Source organism: Halichoeres trimaculatus, unplaced genomic scaffold, assembly GCF_033239565.1.
Source record: "Halichoeres trimaculatus isolate MK-OKI-2021-1 unplaced genomic scaffold, fHalTri1.1 fHalTri1_scaffold_9, whole genome shotgun sequence".
Lineage (NCBI taxonomy): Eukaryota > Metazoa > Chordata > Actinopteri > Labriformes > Labridae > Halichoeres > Halichoeres trimaculatus.
The window spans coordinates 2,593,020-2,607,656 of record NW_027437188.1 but is presented as its reverse complement, the minus strand read 5'-3'; the positions used below and the strand labels follow the sequence as shown (position 1 = coordinate 2,607,656).

The 14,637-nt window shown below is 40.1% G+C and overlaps 1 protein-coding gene across 1 annotated transcript in view; it reads left to right on the top strand.

Moving 5' to 3' along the window:
* The window catches only part of blmh (bleomycin hydrolase), a 38,117-nt gene extending 25,562 nt beyond the window's left edge, over positions 1-12,555 (top strand). The window contains exons 8-12 of the mRNA XM_074680308.1: positions 4-162; positions 258-325; positions 2,145-2,262; positions 2,574-2,640; positions 12,249-12,555. Coding sequence (XP_074536409.1) covers positions 4-162; positions 258-325; positions 2,145-2,262; positions 2,574-2,640; positions 12,249-12,397 — 561 coding nt within the window. The 3' untranslated portion in view covers positions 12,398-12,555. The remainder of the gene's footprint in view (positions 1-3; positions 163-257; positions 326-2,144; positions 2,263-2,573; positions 2,641-12,248) is intronic.
* Positions 12,556-14,637: the final 2,082 nt, after the last annotated feature.

Below are 14,637 nucleotides of genomic sequence, written 5' to 3'. Positions count from 1 at the left end.
CAGGTCTGCCTTGTCAATGATCCCAGACCCCAAAACCCTTATGGGAAGCTGTACAGCGTGGAGTTTCTAGGTAACATGGTTGAGGGCCGCAGGACTCTGTACAACAATCAGCCCATCCAGCTGCTGAAAAAGGCTGCGGCTGATTCCATCAAGGAGGGGGAGGTAGGTTTGTGAAAACAGACAACTGTACAGATAAAATTTGACAGCGCCTGCTGTTTGGACCTAATAAATCTTACATGCCTGGTGTTTTTCCTTAGGCAGTCTGGTTTGGTTGTGATGTCGGAAAACATTTCCATGGCAAGCTGGGCATTAATGACTTGAATGTGTGAGTATCATTTCAACACATCTGGTGTTTGTTGTGTCCTTTTTGAAATGCTTGTATCCTAGTGGGGATAAGAATCCCAAACTCCCAAATAAAGTGTAAACTGTAAGGGATCATTTTGATGGTTTGGGATTTTCCATACATAGGCCTGTAATTCCAAATCTGTTGGTGGGGAAAAGCATATAGTTGAATGCAAAAGTGTACCGAAGGTAGGGTCTCAGGAATTTCCATTACTAACAGGTAACGGAAAGGTTGGGCTCCTCTCCCTTGGATCAGTGCCAGTGTCAGCACACATCTCTGACCGTGACTCTGTGAACACACTCACTTGCCCAGCAACCACCTGTAGCATCAAGTTTCCACGTGGGAGAGACTGGAGAGCCGTGCACCTGACTTAGCATACTTTACACATATGTATATAGCATATGTTACAGGCTAATCACAGGTATTTGACCCATACCTGGTTAGCAGAAAGCAAACTTGCATCGCTCTTCCTCCCGTGCTGCTCTCCAAGTTCCTGAAAGCTAGTGAAAGTGGAGCCAAGCTTCACCCTCATTAAAGAAAAGCTTTATCTGTTTGGAGTTTTGTTTTACTCTGGTTGTGTTTTTCTTCCTCCATGCTATGTCCACTATCGTAGCTGCTCAGGATGCCTTTTTCCACTCACTATCATGGACGCCTAAAGTCACATGCACACTGGGCACGCTGTGGCTGATGTAACTACGCTTACACTCTGCCCAGAAACATCCTAATATAACCAAAACATCAACATACAGGTAGAGGAGGGGGCTGAGACAGACACAGACACTGACACACATCTATAGAGGTTCAGAGGAGATAATTCAGCAGGATTATTCCTGTAAAAGTTGACATTTTATATTTAATGGAAAATCCTGAAGACTCTACCGTTAAAAACCAAAGTAATTTTTGTTGTAAGTCAAAATGTTGACATACGAGATTGATTAACTTTTGAACAATGTCTTAGGTCTCTGCCAACTCCTGTTTCAATTCTAGCGTGCAACTGAAAAGCAACAACTGTTATTAAAGTATTAAGAGAAATTTTGCCTGTGAGCTTGGACTTGTCATTTTTGAGTAATGTAAAAGAACTCAAAGAAAAAATAAATAAGATATGGAAATTATTATTTTTTCATTTATCATGATTTTACCTCCCAGCCAGCTCAGGAACTGGCCTATTAGTTGTGTGCCAGTAATGTAACTTTGCAGGACCAGACTTTATCTTCCCTTATAATTAGTCAATCTCTCTGTATGGGAGAAGTTGCTTATCTTTGTCCTGCAGGTGCAGAAACATCTGTGTCTGAGTTGCTGGCGCCAGGCATTAATTTGCACACTTAACCAAACCAGAATGGTGCCGTGAGTCTGGAAGTCTCTCTGGAGGCCCATCCTCCAGGCAGCTCCTTTCTGGTGCCGACAGATCATTACTGGAAAGAGTTAAATGCATAATGCAGTCTTATATTTACAGACATTTCACTGCATGTTGTGCCCTACTCTCTACTTCCTTCTCTTCTCAGTTATTTTATATATCAGCAAAAAAGTCCCAAAAACATGTTCCTTTAAATCAACTCTTTGCATTTATATATTAGTCACACTGTTATGCAAGATGCAGCTCACTTTTAGATGACAAAAAGGTTTTAAAAAGTATGTCTTACAAACACTGTATGATCTATGCGACATGTGGAGATGTGGTATGGGGAGTAATTCCATGAAGGTATCAAAACCTGGCCTTTGTCTGAATTTTCCAGTGTTTAAATCCAGTTTAACATAGACTTGGAATGTATTCACTGTGATTATTTTGTGTGTTTATGTGCAGGTTCAACCATGAGCTTGTGTTTGGGATTTCTGTGAAGAACCTCTCCAAGGCAGAGCGGCTGATCTACGGAGACTCCCTCATGACCCACGCCATGATCCTCACTGCAGTCACAGACAAGGTACCTCCACACAAGCACACAGTTCAGATGTGGTACAGCTCAGTTATCTTGTTTGAACACACAGCTCATGTATAAGCAAACCAACAAGGATACACACATTTAGAGCTTTCTGGGGTGTAATATATCAAAGCCTTGCTACATGTTTATGCAGTGGAGGTCAATGATAATGATACTATAATCAGCTTCAGTTTTTCAAATGATGTCAATTTCTCGCTGTATAAGTAACCCCAGCTGCTGGGACACTCTCCGTTCCTCTGTTCTCTGTTTCTCACTCTTATCTCCTGATCATTTTCTGTGTTTCCCTCCTTCAGGATGAGAAAAACGGCTACGAGAAGTGGAGGGTGGAAAACTCCTGGGGAGATGATCGTGGGAACAAAGGTAACATTTGATTGAACTTTGTCTTTTAGTCATGTCCATGGTCTGTGGTTTCAGTGTAGCTAAAACATGGCCAAACATGGTGGTGGCCAAAATTGATAGAACAAAGCAACCTGAAAGTATGGACCTTTTTTTGCATCCAAAACATGATCAAAAATGATGTGAAATTGACTGTTTTTATTTATAAAAACATTGATTTAACTTTATAATTTGGTTTGACTGTTTTTTGCAGCAGGTACAGCTGCACGTTTCCCTGACTAGTGTCAACATTTTCTTTTTTTGAGAACTTCAACACTAATGTGGTTCCATGCTTTCTGCAACTCAAGCCAAAGGTTTTCCTCTGACTGTGCAATAGATCTCTTCTGTTAACCTTCCAACTCGCCAAAGTTTGCTGGATAGGTTTTAGGTCTGGACTTGAGGGGGCTGGTCCATCAATTTCAGGGTTCCTTTTAATAATTAAAATGACATAAATGTCTATATGATACAGGGCATCACAGCGTCATGATGACTTTGAAGATATTATAATGAAAGTCATTTTTTTATGTGGATTTAATATGTGGATATTTTAATGGCCAATTTAATAAAACAACTGAAAATTCTTAAATGTGCCAAGTCTTATAATAATAATGATAATAATAAGTTTATTTATAATATAGTACCTTTTAAAAACAAAGTTTACAAAGTGCTTTAACAAATGACAACAAAGCACAGAAACACAAAAACAAAACAAAACACACAGTTCCAAGAGGCACTTAAGCAGAAAGACAACATTTATGAAAATATCAGAAAGCAAAGGGACCCAGACAATACAAGAACCATACAACATAAAATGAGACCATGAGGACAGAAATAAAAGCTAAAAACATAAAACTCAGTGAGAGAAAGAAGAAAATGGCAATGCAAAGGGCAATAAAAGATAGTTACAGACAAAATCAGGACATCAAATATAAATATATACAATTTTAAAATAAATGTGAGCAAAATAATAAAAGAATAATTATAATTCAGCAAAGATATGAACAAAAGTAAAACAATTTAAGGCCTAAAGGGTATAAGTGAAAAGGTTAAAAGTGAAACAAGCGTGAAACATAAGTCAGGTAAAATCAGGAATAGTAGAAGGTATTTACAATAATGCTAAAATAAAATGGAATAAATAAATAAATACATATAAACAAAAGAGCATGGATTTAAAAAGGTAAGAACAATAAGAATACAGAAAGGCTAAAAAACAATAAAGGCAAAATAAGAGAGCAAAAAATGAAAGAATGAAAGAAGAAAGACGGCATCACAAAAGAGCCAGCCTATAAAAGTGGGTTTTTAAAAGTGATTTAAAAGAAGCAACAGACTCTGCATGCCTTATCTCCTCTGGTAGGTCGTTCCAAATTCGAGGAGCTGTGGCAGAGAAAGCTCTGTCACCTTTAGTTTTGAGCCTCGACTTTGGAACAACCAGAAGACCTTCGCCAGAGGATCTGAGGCTGCGAGCTGGCTCATATTTAATTAAAAGCTCAGAAATCTAGGTAGGGGCAAGTCCCGTGAGAGCTTTAAAAGTGATCAATAAAATCTTAAAATCAATTCTAAAACTGACAGGAAGCCAGTGGAGGGTGGCTAAAACTGGAGTGATGTGATGCTGTCTATTAAAACCAGTTAAAACCTTGGCTGCTGCATTCTGTACTAGTTGGAGGCGAGAGAGAGATTTTTTTTATTTAAACCAGGGAGGGGGAAGTTACAATAGTCCAGTCTTGAGAATATGAATGCATGAATTATTTTTTCAAGATCTGGAGGGGTGAGTATTTGTTTAATTTTTGAAATGGAGTGCAGATGGAAAAAACAGGACTGGGTGATTTTATTGATGTGGGTGGAGAAGGTGAGTTTAGAGTCAAAGATGACTCCTAGATTTCTGGCTGATGGTTTGATGTTTACTGAGAGTGGACATAGAGAGGACTGTATCAGGGGGGAATTTGGTATGTTATAGAGAATTATTTCAGATTTTGAGTTGTTTAATTGAAGGAAATTTTCTGCCATCCAACAGTTGATATCACTGAGACAGTTCATGACAGCAGCTAGGCCCTGTGTGTCCTCAGGTCTCAGAGGAAGGTATATCTGTGTGTTGTTTGCGTAGCAGTGAAAGGAGACCTGGTGGAGCTGAATTAATTGGCCAAAGAGCAGTATATAAATAGAAAATGAAATTGGACCTAAAACTGAACCTTGCTGTACACCACAGGCAACGGCAGAAGTAGAGAAGCTGTGATTGCCTATGGTGACCGCAAAGGTTTGCTCTAAAAGATATGACTGAAACCAGCTAAGTGCAGTGTCCCTGATACCTACCCAGTTCATAAGACGTTTAATAATTTTGGCCACCACTGTATGTGGATGTGCATTTACATTTAGAAACCACAGAAATATTAGTTTTAAGTATGGATAGACCTATTATTGGCATCTGCCTTTTTTTAAAATCTGGCAGTCGATAAGAAATTAACTTTAAGACTGTTATTTTGGTTTTAAACCAGCTGCTTCTCTCTGTCTGCAGTCGCTATTCTGTCGCTATTCTGATCTAACTGATGACACGTAGAGCCTTTTTGGGGAAAACTGTAGAAAACTTTAGGGAGCTATTTGTTGGAGTTTGTATTATTCCAAATTTTGACAACAATATTTTCACTTTGACTGCAAATGAATATCAGCCCCAAAAATATTGGTTATTGGCTTCTTTGACTACTGAGAATCAGTAACAGCCATAAAAAAAAACATCGGTCTGTCTAAACCTGGGCAACATATCGATTATATCGATTAATTCGAATTATTGCTTGTGGAAGATTTAAAAAATGAAAAATTCAAATTTTTCTCCCCACTATTTCACACCTTTTATACCGCAGAAAGCGTGACTCCTCGTGTGTGCAGCGTGATTTAACAGTATCCTCAACAAAGCAACAGAAACCGAAATGTCATAAAAATGTTCTTGTGCATCTTGGAGACCCAGCACCTTGACGGACACATGTTCCTGATAGTCCATATCAACAGCCCAAAGAGGTTAAACTAGACCTCCCGTCAGAAGACGTTCAAATCCCTTTCCTCCATTACTCTGTTTTCTATCTGTCACCTTTCAGGAGTTTGATTAGATCTTTGACTAAAATACATTTACAAAGCAAGGGACCCTTTTAGGTCCACCTGCAGATTATTAATGATGTGATTGCCGCGCGTAAAACCTGCTGCTCTTCTAAGTTCTTCTCTGATCATTTCTAAATTTGAATAAGGAAAGAAATGTACTTTAGTTTTTCTCAGGACATCCTCACTCTACCGAAGTAAATCCCCTCTTATGGTGGTTTGGATGAATCATGATTTGTTGAAGTAGACTGCAGGGTGGGAGACGGGATGACAATGGGCGATCGAACAGAGCGGTGCGCTGCGTGGACAGACATGACTGAAAAGTTGTTTGACTTTTACCTGGGTAAAGCTGAGTCCTGTCTTTCCCTGCAACTCCCTCTGCTCCGCCAACTAAATCCTCCATTCAGCAGTAATCCATCCGCTGACGAGCAGAGCAACATAACGAACCAGCATCGAGGTGCGCTTTGACAAGAAAGGGCGGACAAGACTTTTTAGACTGGAGTGCCCTGACCAGGGCACGGACTTGTGCAGGAAGGCATGAAATTTGTGAGCCCACACTTGAATAAATAGCATTTGTTTGTATTTAAATTAAAGGATAAACAGGCTACTGCCTTAAAAAATAAAACTAGACAGAAACAAAGTGTTTTGTTTTTTTTAAAATCATTTAAAAGTAGAATTTAACTGGACATTGCTGTAGTGCACTGAAACAGTACTGTACAAGCTTTTCCTAGCAGTATTTTTAAATTCAAAATGTACAAAATGGTGCAGCTCTCAATGTGAATGTGCCTCCTTTAAAACTATTAAGTGAAGTTACTGAAACAGAAGAAAAGCTGAAAATTCAATTACAAGAGTCAAATAGAGGTTACTTTAAGTTTTTGAAAAAATTAAAACAAAACTGGTTTTGAGTTATCTCTGTCATTTGTACTTTTTTTCTTTAAAAGGAAACATAAATCGTCCGAAAATCCTAAATCGAATTTTTGTGAAAAAATCAGAGAGTTTATTTTTAGGCCATATCGCCCAGCCCTGGGTCTGTCTCCAGTTTTAAGGACATAACTTTAAAAAATGCTTTAGCTAAACCAATCACTCTACAACACAGCCAAGAGCTGCATTCAGCTGTATTCAGTCAGGGAGTAGATCACACATCATTTACTATTTTACTGAGCAAGAGAAGGAAGGTGGCTCCAGAGGAGAATACCAGCAACAGAAGGCACAGAGTAGTTTACTATCAGATGTTACTGGACATCCTCAAAGAAGGACAACATGGCCATGATGGATTGAAAAAACATGTCATGAGAATCAAAGTTTTGCCTCACTATTCTGTCAGAAGGTGCAGTTGGTTTCTGTTAGGGGTGATTTTATCAACCTTTATCAACAAAGCTTTCTTTCAGGTTTGACTCACTCAAGGCTTGCTGTTGAACCCCTGCAGCTAGTGATGTTATAATACTTGCATGAGCCCACAAAGTGACTGGTGGGGAATTCCAAAAAACAGAATCTGGAAAGCCCTTACTTTAACATACTTCAAGCATTTCTTAAGAAATGTATAACTCTGATAACCTGAAAAACAAACCAACTCATGCTACCTTTTTAGATGATGTACCAGGTTATCAAGCAGTGAAAAGCAGCCTGCTGTGTGTAATAACATCAAGTTGAACTGGAAAAGCAGTTTCTGAAGAAATTGCACCGTGAATGCAGAATGCTGAAGCAGCTTGCACTGAACTGCTGATTGAGAATGCTGAAGATGAATGACTGAAGATATGTCTGAAAATGGTTGAAAGAAGTCCTGAGAAGCTTGCCCTCAATTGCTAATGCAGGATGCTGAATTAGCCTGCTATGAACTCTTGGATGAAAGGAAACAAATGGGTGAATCAATGGAATGAATAGATGAATTTAATGTTTAAATGGCTGCATCTATTCAAAAATTAAAGGAATGATTTAAAATTTAAAGAACATTTATGGAAATAATGACCTAACTGAAGGGGAATGGAAGTCTTATCTCTAAAATACAGTCAAAGTGTAAGCCTATCAGCTGAGGCTTGTCTGAAGCCTGATGTTGCCATGGTGATCATTGTTAACCAACTGGAGTCTGTTGATTCCCAACACATTCCCACTGAAATCATGGTCTTAAAGTGCCTCTAATTCTAACAAAATAGCAGAAGCAATCAGAAAAATGACCCAACAGTGAGAGTCCTGAGATCCTGAGGAAGCTGTCCATTTTAGTTTCATGTTGGTAGACCCAGAAATGTGGCCATGACAGCAAAACAAATGAGTGATCCTCCACCGACCTCTGAGAAAACCCCTCAGGGATTGATATTAAAGTACATGGGGTGATTTTTTTTGTACTTTTCCTGAAAGTTTGCCATTTTGTGATTCAGTGCTCACAAAGCTTTGATAACAAAGCTTTGTTATCAAAGCTTTGTGTGGCTGACGGTGGCAGATTTCTTTGGCACCGGGATGATGGTGGCAGACTTCAGGCAAGCTGGGATGGTGGACTGTGTCAGGGAGAGGCTGAAGATTTTGGTGAATACTTGTGAGAGTTGTTCGGCGCAGAGTTGTTGTCAGAGAGATGGCTTTCAATCCTTTGTCTGTGCTCTGCTTTCGCTTTCCTGATTCCTCTCTTTAGGTCAGCTCTGGCAGCACTGTACAGTTCTTTGTTTCCAGACATGAAGGCGGTGTCATGGTCTTTGAGAAGTGTCTTGACCTGGTTGTTCATCCAGGGCTTCTGATTTGGGAACACTCTGATGCGTTTATCCACTGTTACATTCCCCATACTGAATTTGGGGTGGCAGTAGTTCAGTCTGTAGGGACTTGGCTTAGGGTTTGGAGGATCGCTGGTTCAAGCCCAGGTGTGGACCAAGATTGGAATTGGGCTGATACCTGCCTGGTTAAAGTCTCCTGCAACAATGTGTACACCGTCGGGGTGAGACTGCAGTAGTTTATTTAATGTGTCTGCTAATAGCGCGAGAGCTATGCTAGTGTTAGCTAGTGGTATGTAAACAGCCGTGATTAGCACAGCTGTTAGCTCCCTGGGCAGAAAAAACGGACAGGCTTTAACAGAAATAAAATCTATGTCCGGTGAGCAATATGTGTGCATAATTATGTTATTAGTAGACCAGTCATTGTGTACGTAAATACACAGGCCACCTCCTCTCCTCTTACCGGAGTCACTGTTTCAGTCCCATCGGTGTATGGAGCGGCCTGCTAGCTGTACAGCAGCATCGGGAATCAGCGGGTGAAGCCAGGTTTCTGATATGATTGAAACAAAGCAGTCTCTCACATATTGATTTCCTTCGATGGGCAGTTCTAACTCGTCCATTTTGTGGATTAAATATCGTGCATTGGTCAGAAACATGCTCAGAAGGGGAGGCTTGTGTGGGCTTCTCCTCAGTCTAGCTAGCAAACCGGATTGGCAGCCTCGCTTCTGCTTCCTCTCTCTTCGCTGCCTGCCGGGGCCGACAACAATCCACAAAGCACCTGGTGGTCTCTCTATGTCGTTTGGAATGTTGTAAAAACAGCTTGACTCTGCTGTTATTGTCAGTTTTGAATTAAATCCAATGTCCAGTAGCTCCTGGCAGCTGTAGATGAGTTTTGATATATGAAACACACAAAAAAAGAAGGAAAAGCACGGAGCTGCAAGCAGCTGCGTCTGTGCGCGCCCCCATCTGAAGCAGGCTGAAAAATGTGCTGAAGGGAGAAAATTTGGAAGATTCCGCATTCAGTCTCTTTGGGACCGAAAATGCAAAAAACCTAAATATCTCTGAAAGTATTAGTGAAACCAATGTGAAAAGTTACAGCAGTCGTGAATGCGACTGAATGAGACGCACTTTTTGGAGTTTGAACAGTGAAAATCTGTAGTAGTTTGTTGAAGGAGTAGCGCTCCCAAAAAATATGGGTGGAAGAAGAAGTAAAAACAAAGAGGATGAAAGAATTTGGGCCCCAAAGAACATATGTTATGAATGCAGCAATGCATTCACAGCAATAATGAAGCTATGCTCATTAAGTACATGTTATTGCAATCAAGTGATTTTCAAAATCAAGACACTGGTTTTACTCACTTTATATTGATAATATGGGCTTAGAAAGTCTTACTGAATGCCAAAATCTAGAATTTAAACCTGTTAACAGATGTTAAATATATCTCCTGTTAAAATGCTGTGATTGCAAAATTCCTCAAAACATTGGGATCCATGTTTTCAAGTTATAGACCCATGTTAAGGATTGCTGCTAAGGCTGGGAGACAAGAGGGCTGCCAGACCTTCCTCTAGCCTACACTACATCCATCTGTTCTGAGGATGGGACAGTAAGCCTATCCCTAAAAACAAATAATGAAACCCAACATTCATTCACACACATTCTCACAAAACATGCCACCCAACACGCCAGTTCCTGGAAACCTTACATAAACACACAGACACAGTGAGAATCAGGCACTGCGTCATGTAAGATTTGCGTTCTTGGAAGATGTCATATTCACAATAGGCACACCACCCCTGGCACATTGTTTTGAATTGTGACACGTTCTTGTGGTTACCCTGACGTCTTTGCGCAATCAACCTGGTAGTAGGAGTAGTGCTTTCATTTACTTAACTCTGAAAGCATGAAAAGGGAGAGAAGACTTTAAGAGGAAGAAAAAGAGTGAAGTTAGATTATGCAGTAAAAAAAGTTTATTCACTCTTGGTTGTGGTTGTACGTTTTTATCCAGCTTCCATTGTGTGTTTCTTTTTCTATTAGCGTGGTATGAGCTGCTGTGGTTTCACGTGATTCCTTGGCCATGATATTTTGTTGGAATACTTTATCCCAGACTCACACAAAGGTATTGTTCATGTAGTATTACTACATTGGGAGTAGTATTCTTGTATAATGTAAGGGGTTCAGTACGGTCTGTCCCAAAACGGGCCATGAGGATACGCTTTTTTAACCAGATTGAGCTCCATTGTGGTTGTATGACTACATACACAAAGCTTCAGAAAAAAGCAGTCATTGTTTGGTTATGTCAGACCTTACCACATGTGATGGCAGATTAGTTGAACACATTCAGCTCTGCAGGGTGGGTAGGCATAACCCAGGACGGGGTGGGTTCCTGTCTTTATCCATACTTCAGTCTATTTTTATGATACAAGGCACAGGTATAACAGTTTATTTGCACCAGTAATTGATTTAATTTTTCATTTATATAGTACAACATAAAAGTTAAAACAAACGGTGGAAATGTGCAAAAAAGTTTGCTATATTGAACCTTGCAATGATTGTCATTAAGAATCTCTGTAAACTCAGACATATCTTTTTTTTCTTGTGAGTCTTTAAACCTATCATTTTCATCCTAAAATATTCATTTATTCCAAAAGATGTTCATAGTTGAAATTAAAAGTCATCCATTGTACTGTGCATCTTAAAAGTATTTGCTGCACTTCACCTTTTCCACATTTTGTTATGATGCAACCTCATTTAAACATGGAATAACTTGATTTTAGCCCTCAAAATTTTGCACTCAACACCCATGGTGACAATATGACAAAAAAAATTGCAAAGAAATCCAATGTTTATAAGAATTCATAGCTTTTGCTACAAAGCTCAAATTTGAGCTCAGGTGCAACCCGTTTCCACTGATCCTCCTCGAGATGTTTCTACAGCTCAAGTGCGGTCCATCTGTTGATTCAGTACATTCGGCTTGATTTTGAAAGGCACACACCTGTCTATAGAAGGTCCCACAGGTGACAGTGCATTTAGAGCACAAACCAAGCATGAAGTCAAAGGAACTGTCTGTAGACCTCTGAGAATGGATTGTATCGAGGCACAAATCTGGGGAAGGGTCCAGAAACATTTCTGCTACTTTGAAGGTCCCAATGAGCCTAGTGGTTTCATCATCTGTACACTCCTTAATAAAAAAGTACATGGAAGCGCACCTGGAGATTGTCAAAAGCACCCTAAAGGACTCTCAGACTTTGGTGTGAATGACAGGCGTCACGTGTGGAGGAAACCAGTCACTGCTCATCACCTGGTCAATACCATCCCAACAGTGAAGCATGGTGGTGGCAGCATCATGCTGTGGGGATGTTTTTCAGTAAAAGGAACTGGGAGACGAGTCAGGCCTGAGGGAAAGATGAATGCAGCAATGTACAGAGACAGTTGCCCTGGGGATTGAAGAAGCCTTGAAAGATAATGCTACCAATTCCCATAAGTCCCCTTCTTCAGGTTTTGTTGAGAACCATATCTGTGTGAAAGTAGTCCTGAAACACACTGCGGTACCATACCCTTATCACCATTATTGAACAATATTTTACAACAGAAATGCATATAATGCCATAAAGATGACCAGGAAAGGAGTCATCCAGAGTCAGAGGCTTCCTGAACCAAAAACAGTATCGGCAGCAGTATTCTGCAGTACCCTCTGCACAGCGTAGCTACGACCTGGGGTCCAAGTTTGGTTTTGGTTTTCATCTTCTGATTTATGACTGTGTGCAAATGATCTTTAATCACGGTATACCTTCATTTGCTTGTCTGCTCTGTCTCCATAGGTTACCTGATAATGACGGACGACTGGTTCTCCGAGTATGTGTACGAAGTGGTGGTAGACAAAAGATTCCTATCCTCCGAAGTCCTTAAAGTGATGGAACAGGAGCCAGTTGTTCTTCCTGCTTGGGATCCAATGGGGGCTCTGGCCTAACTACGGAAATAAAAATTTATGCTCCAACCTTGGGTCTTTTCAACTCCACCCTTTTGTTTGGCTGCTTTCACTTCTCCAATTACTACTCCCCTCATCCTTCCAAACAAGCCTGTTATTCTAGATATAATAATAAAAAAATTGTTTTCTTTTTTACTTGACTGCATGTGTCCTCTGTCTACTTGTGTTTCCAGGCAGTGGAGTTGGAATATATGGAACAGTGGCATGTTTACCACTGAGGTGTATCGCCACTTTATTCATCAACACAGTAACAACTTAGACCAGTTTTGAAAAAAAAATGTCCCATTCTTGCCTGATGGGATAATATTCTAGCTGCTCAGCAGTTCAGAGTCTTTGTCATATTTTTGAGATGAAGTGCTATATGCACCCAGACTTTTCTACTTCAGAGCCATGCCCACAGTGGTGCGTAGTTTGGCATCTTCTTGTTTTTTTAGGCTGTTGTTTTCTGTAAGTTGCTTCGTTTGGATGGCAGCGGGTTTAGTTCAAAACCCTGAAAACTACTCTAAAAGTTGAGGGGTATTTGACTTTCAGGTGAAATTAATAACAAAGGTCTATGACCGAAACATTGCATTATTAAAGTTTTTTTCTCTCTGGAAGTTGGCCAGTGTGTTGGATTTTTTGTTTTCTTCTGTTAAATTTGGGCTCTTTTCTCTTCATCCGACACACCTGCCCGAGGAGTAAATGTGCAAAGATCTGTGCTGTTTCAGGTGAAATTTATAAAAGAAATGTAAAAAGGTTAATGCTATAATTATATCTGGATTATGATTTTTTTATCTCATACAATTTAATGAAACAAAAGCTAACAACAATTGTGAGAATACCAAAACAAAAACTCGCTGTGCTTGAGCATCAATTAATGCTGTTTTCAAGTCGACCTACAGTCTGCCAAGTTATAGCATTCCACTCTTCTTGAAGGGCTGTCCAGTCAGGTCATTGAAGCGTGCAGTGTTATGCCCTTCTACATGACGACTTAGCTGATCTCACAGGTTTCTGTGGGACTCAGGCCCACAGAGAGTGCAAGCTATTCTATTTGAAGTCCCCCTGCCTCCAGCAGCAGTTTCCTGATGATGCAGCCTCAAGATGGAGATAGAATCAGGCCTTTGTTCCTCATGCAGCGGCACAATCACTGGATTAATGATGTTATTCAGGTAATATCAACTTGTTGCAGTACAAGGTGGAGGGCAGTTTTGTATTGACATTACACACCTGACCAGACTGCCACACCACCACCTCCAAATGTCCATCTTGGTGACAACTGAGGCTGATGCAAAGTATTTCTATTTGATGTCTCAAAAAGTGTTAGCGGTCATCCTTTCTGCTCAGTGTGAATCAACTTTCTTCAGAGACTAGCACTGCTCTTTACCCACCTAGTGCAAATTCTATCTGGCCCATATAAGATGATGACGCCTGTACCTGGAGTTTTGGTAAGGTACCCTTGTCTAACATGCAGACCATGCTCATGTAAGCAGTTTTCAACGATCTGACATAGCACTCCTCTCACTTAAATGTGCCTGAAATTGAGTGGCTATCACCATCCAGTTCCACAGAGCATCGTTTACAATGAGGCAGTTGATAGCATGGCTAAAACGACATCCACCACTATGCTTTTCCGTGACTCTGCCAGTCTTTCGGTGTCTGATTAAAACCTGCTAATAACACTCTGTATTGTTGGCCAATAGTTGAACGTCGTCTTGATATGATGGTGTCAAAGTATGATCAGCATAATGAAGAGGACTGTTTGTATACAAATTGTTATTGAATCACAACATTAAAAGGTTGATTCATGGATCAGACACTCATGGGTTGATTATCTTCTTGAAGAACAGTATGTTATGCAGTAGAACCAAAAAAGTTGGACATGTGCATTAAAAATTTTAGAGAGGGTCAAATTAAGTTCACCTGTAAAGGCTGTAGTGCATTTGAGGTGCATTGTGAAATTTCACCTTAAAGCTGAATATTCCTCACTTTTTTGTGATAAGTGTAGTTAATGCTTAGCATTTATGGCATTGTGCCATTGTCCTAGACCAGGCTTGGCACTAGGCATGCCATGGGCACACATGTGTCTTTACTGTAAGAGAGGCTGGCTTTTGAACTGTGGGCTAATGACAAAACTACATTAAGTAAACATAAGAAAAAACTGTTACGTTTCAACAGTTATTTTTTTGTCTTTGCAGCACTCTTTGAGTGGCAAGTCTCTTTAAAGCATCACTAAATCAAAAGGT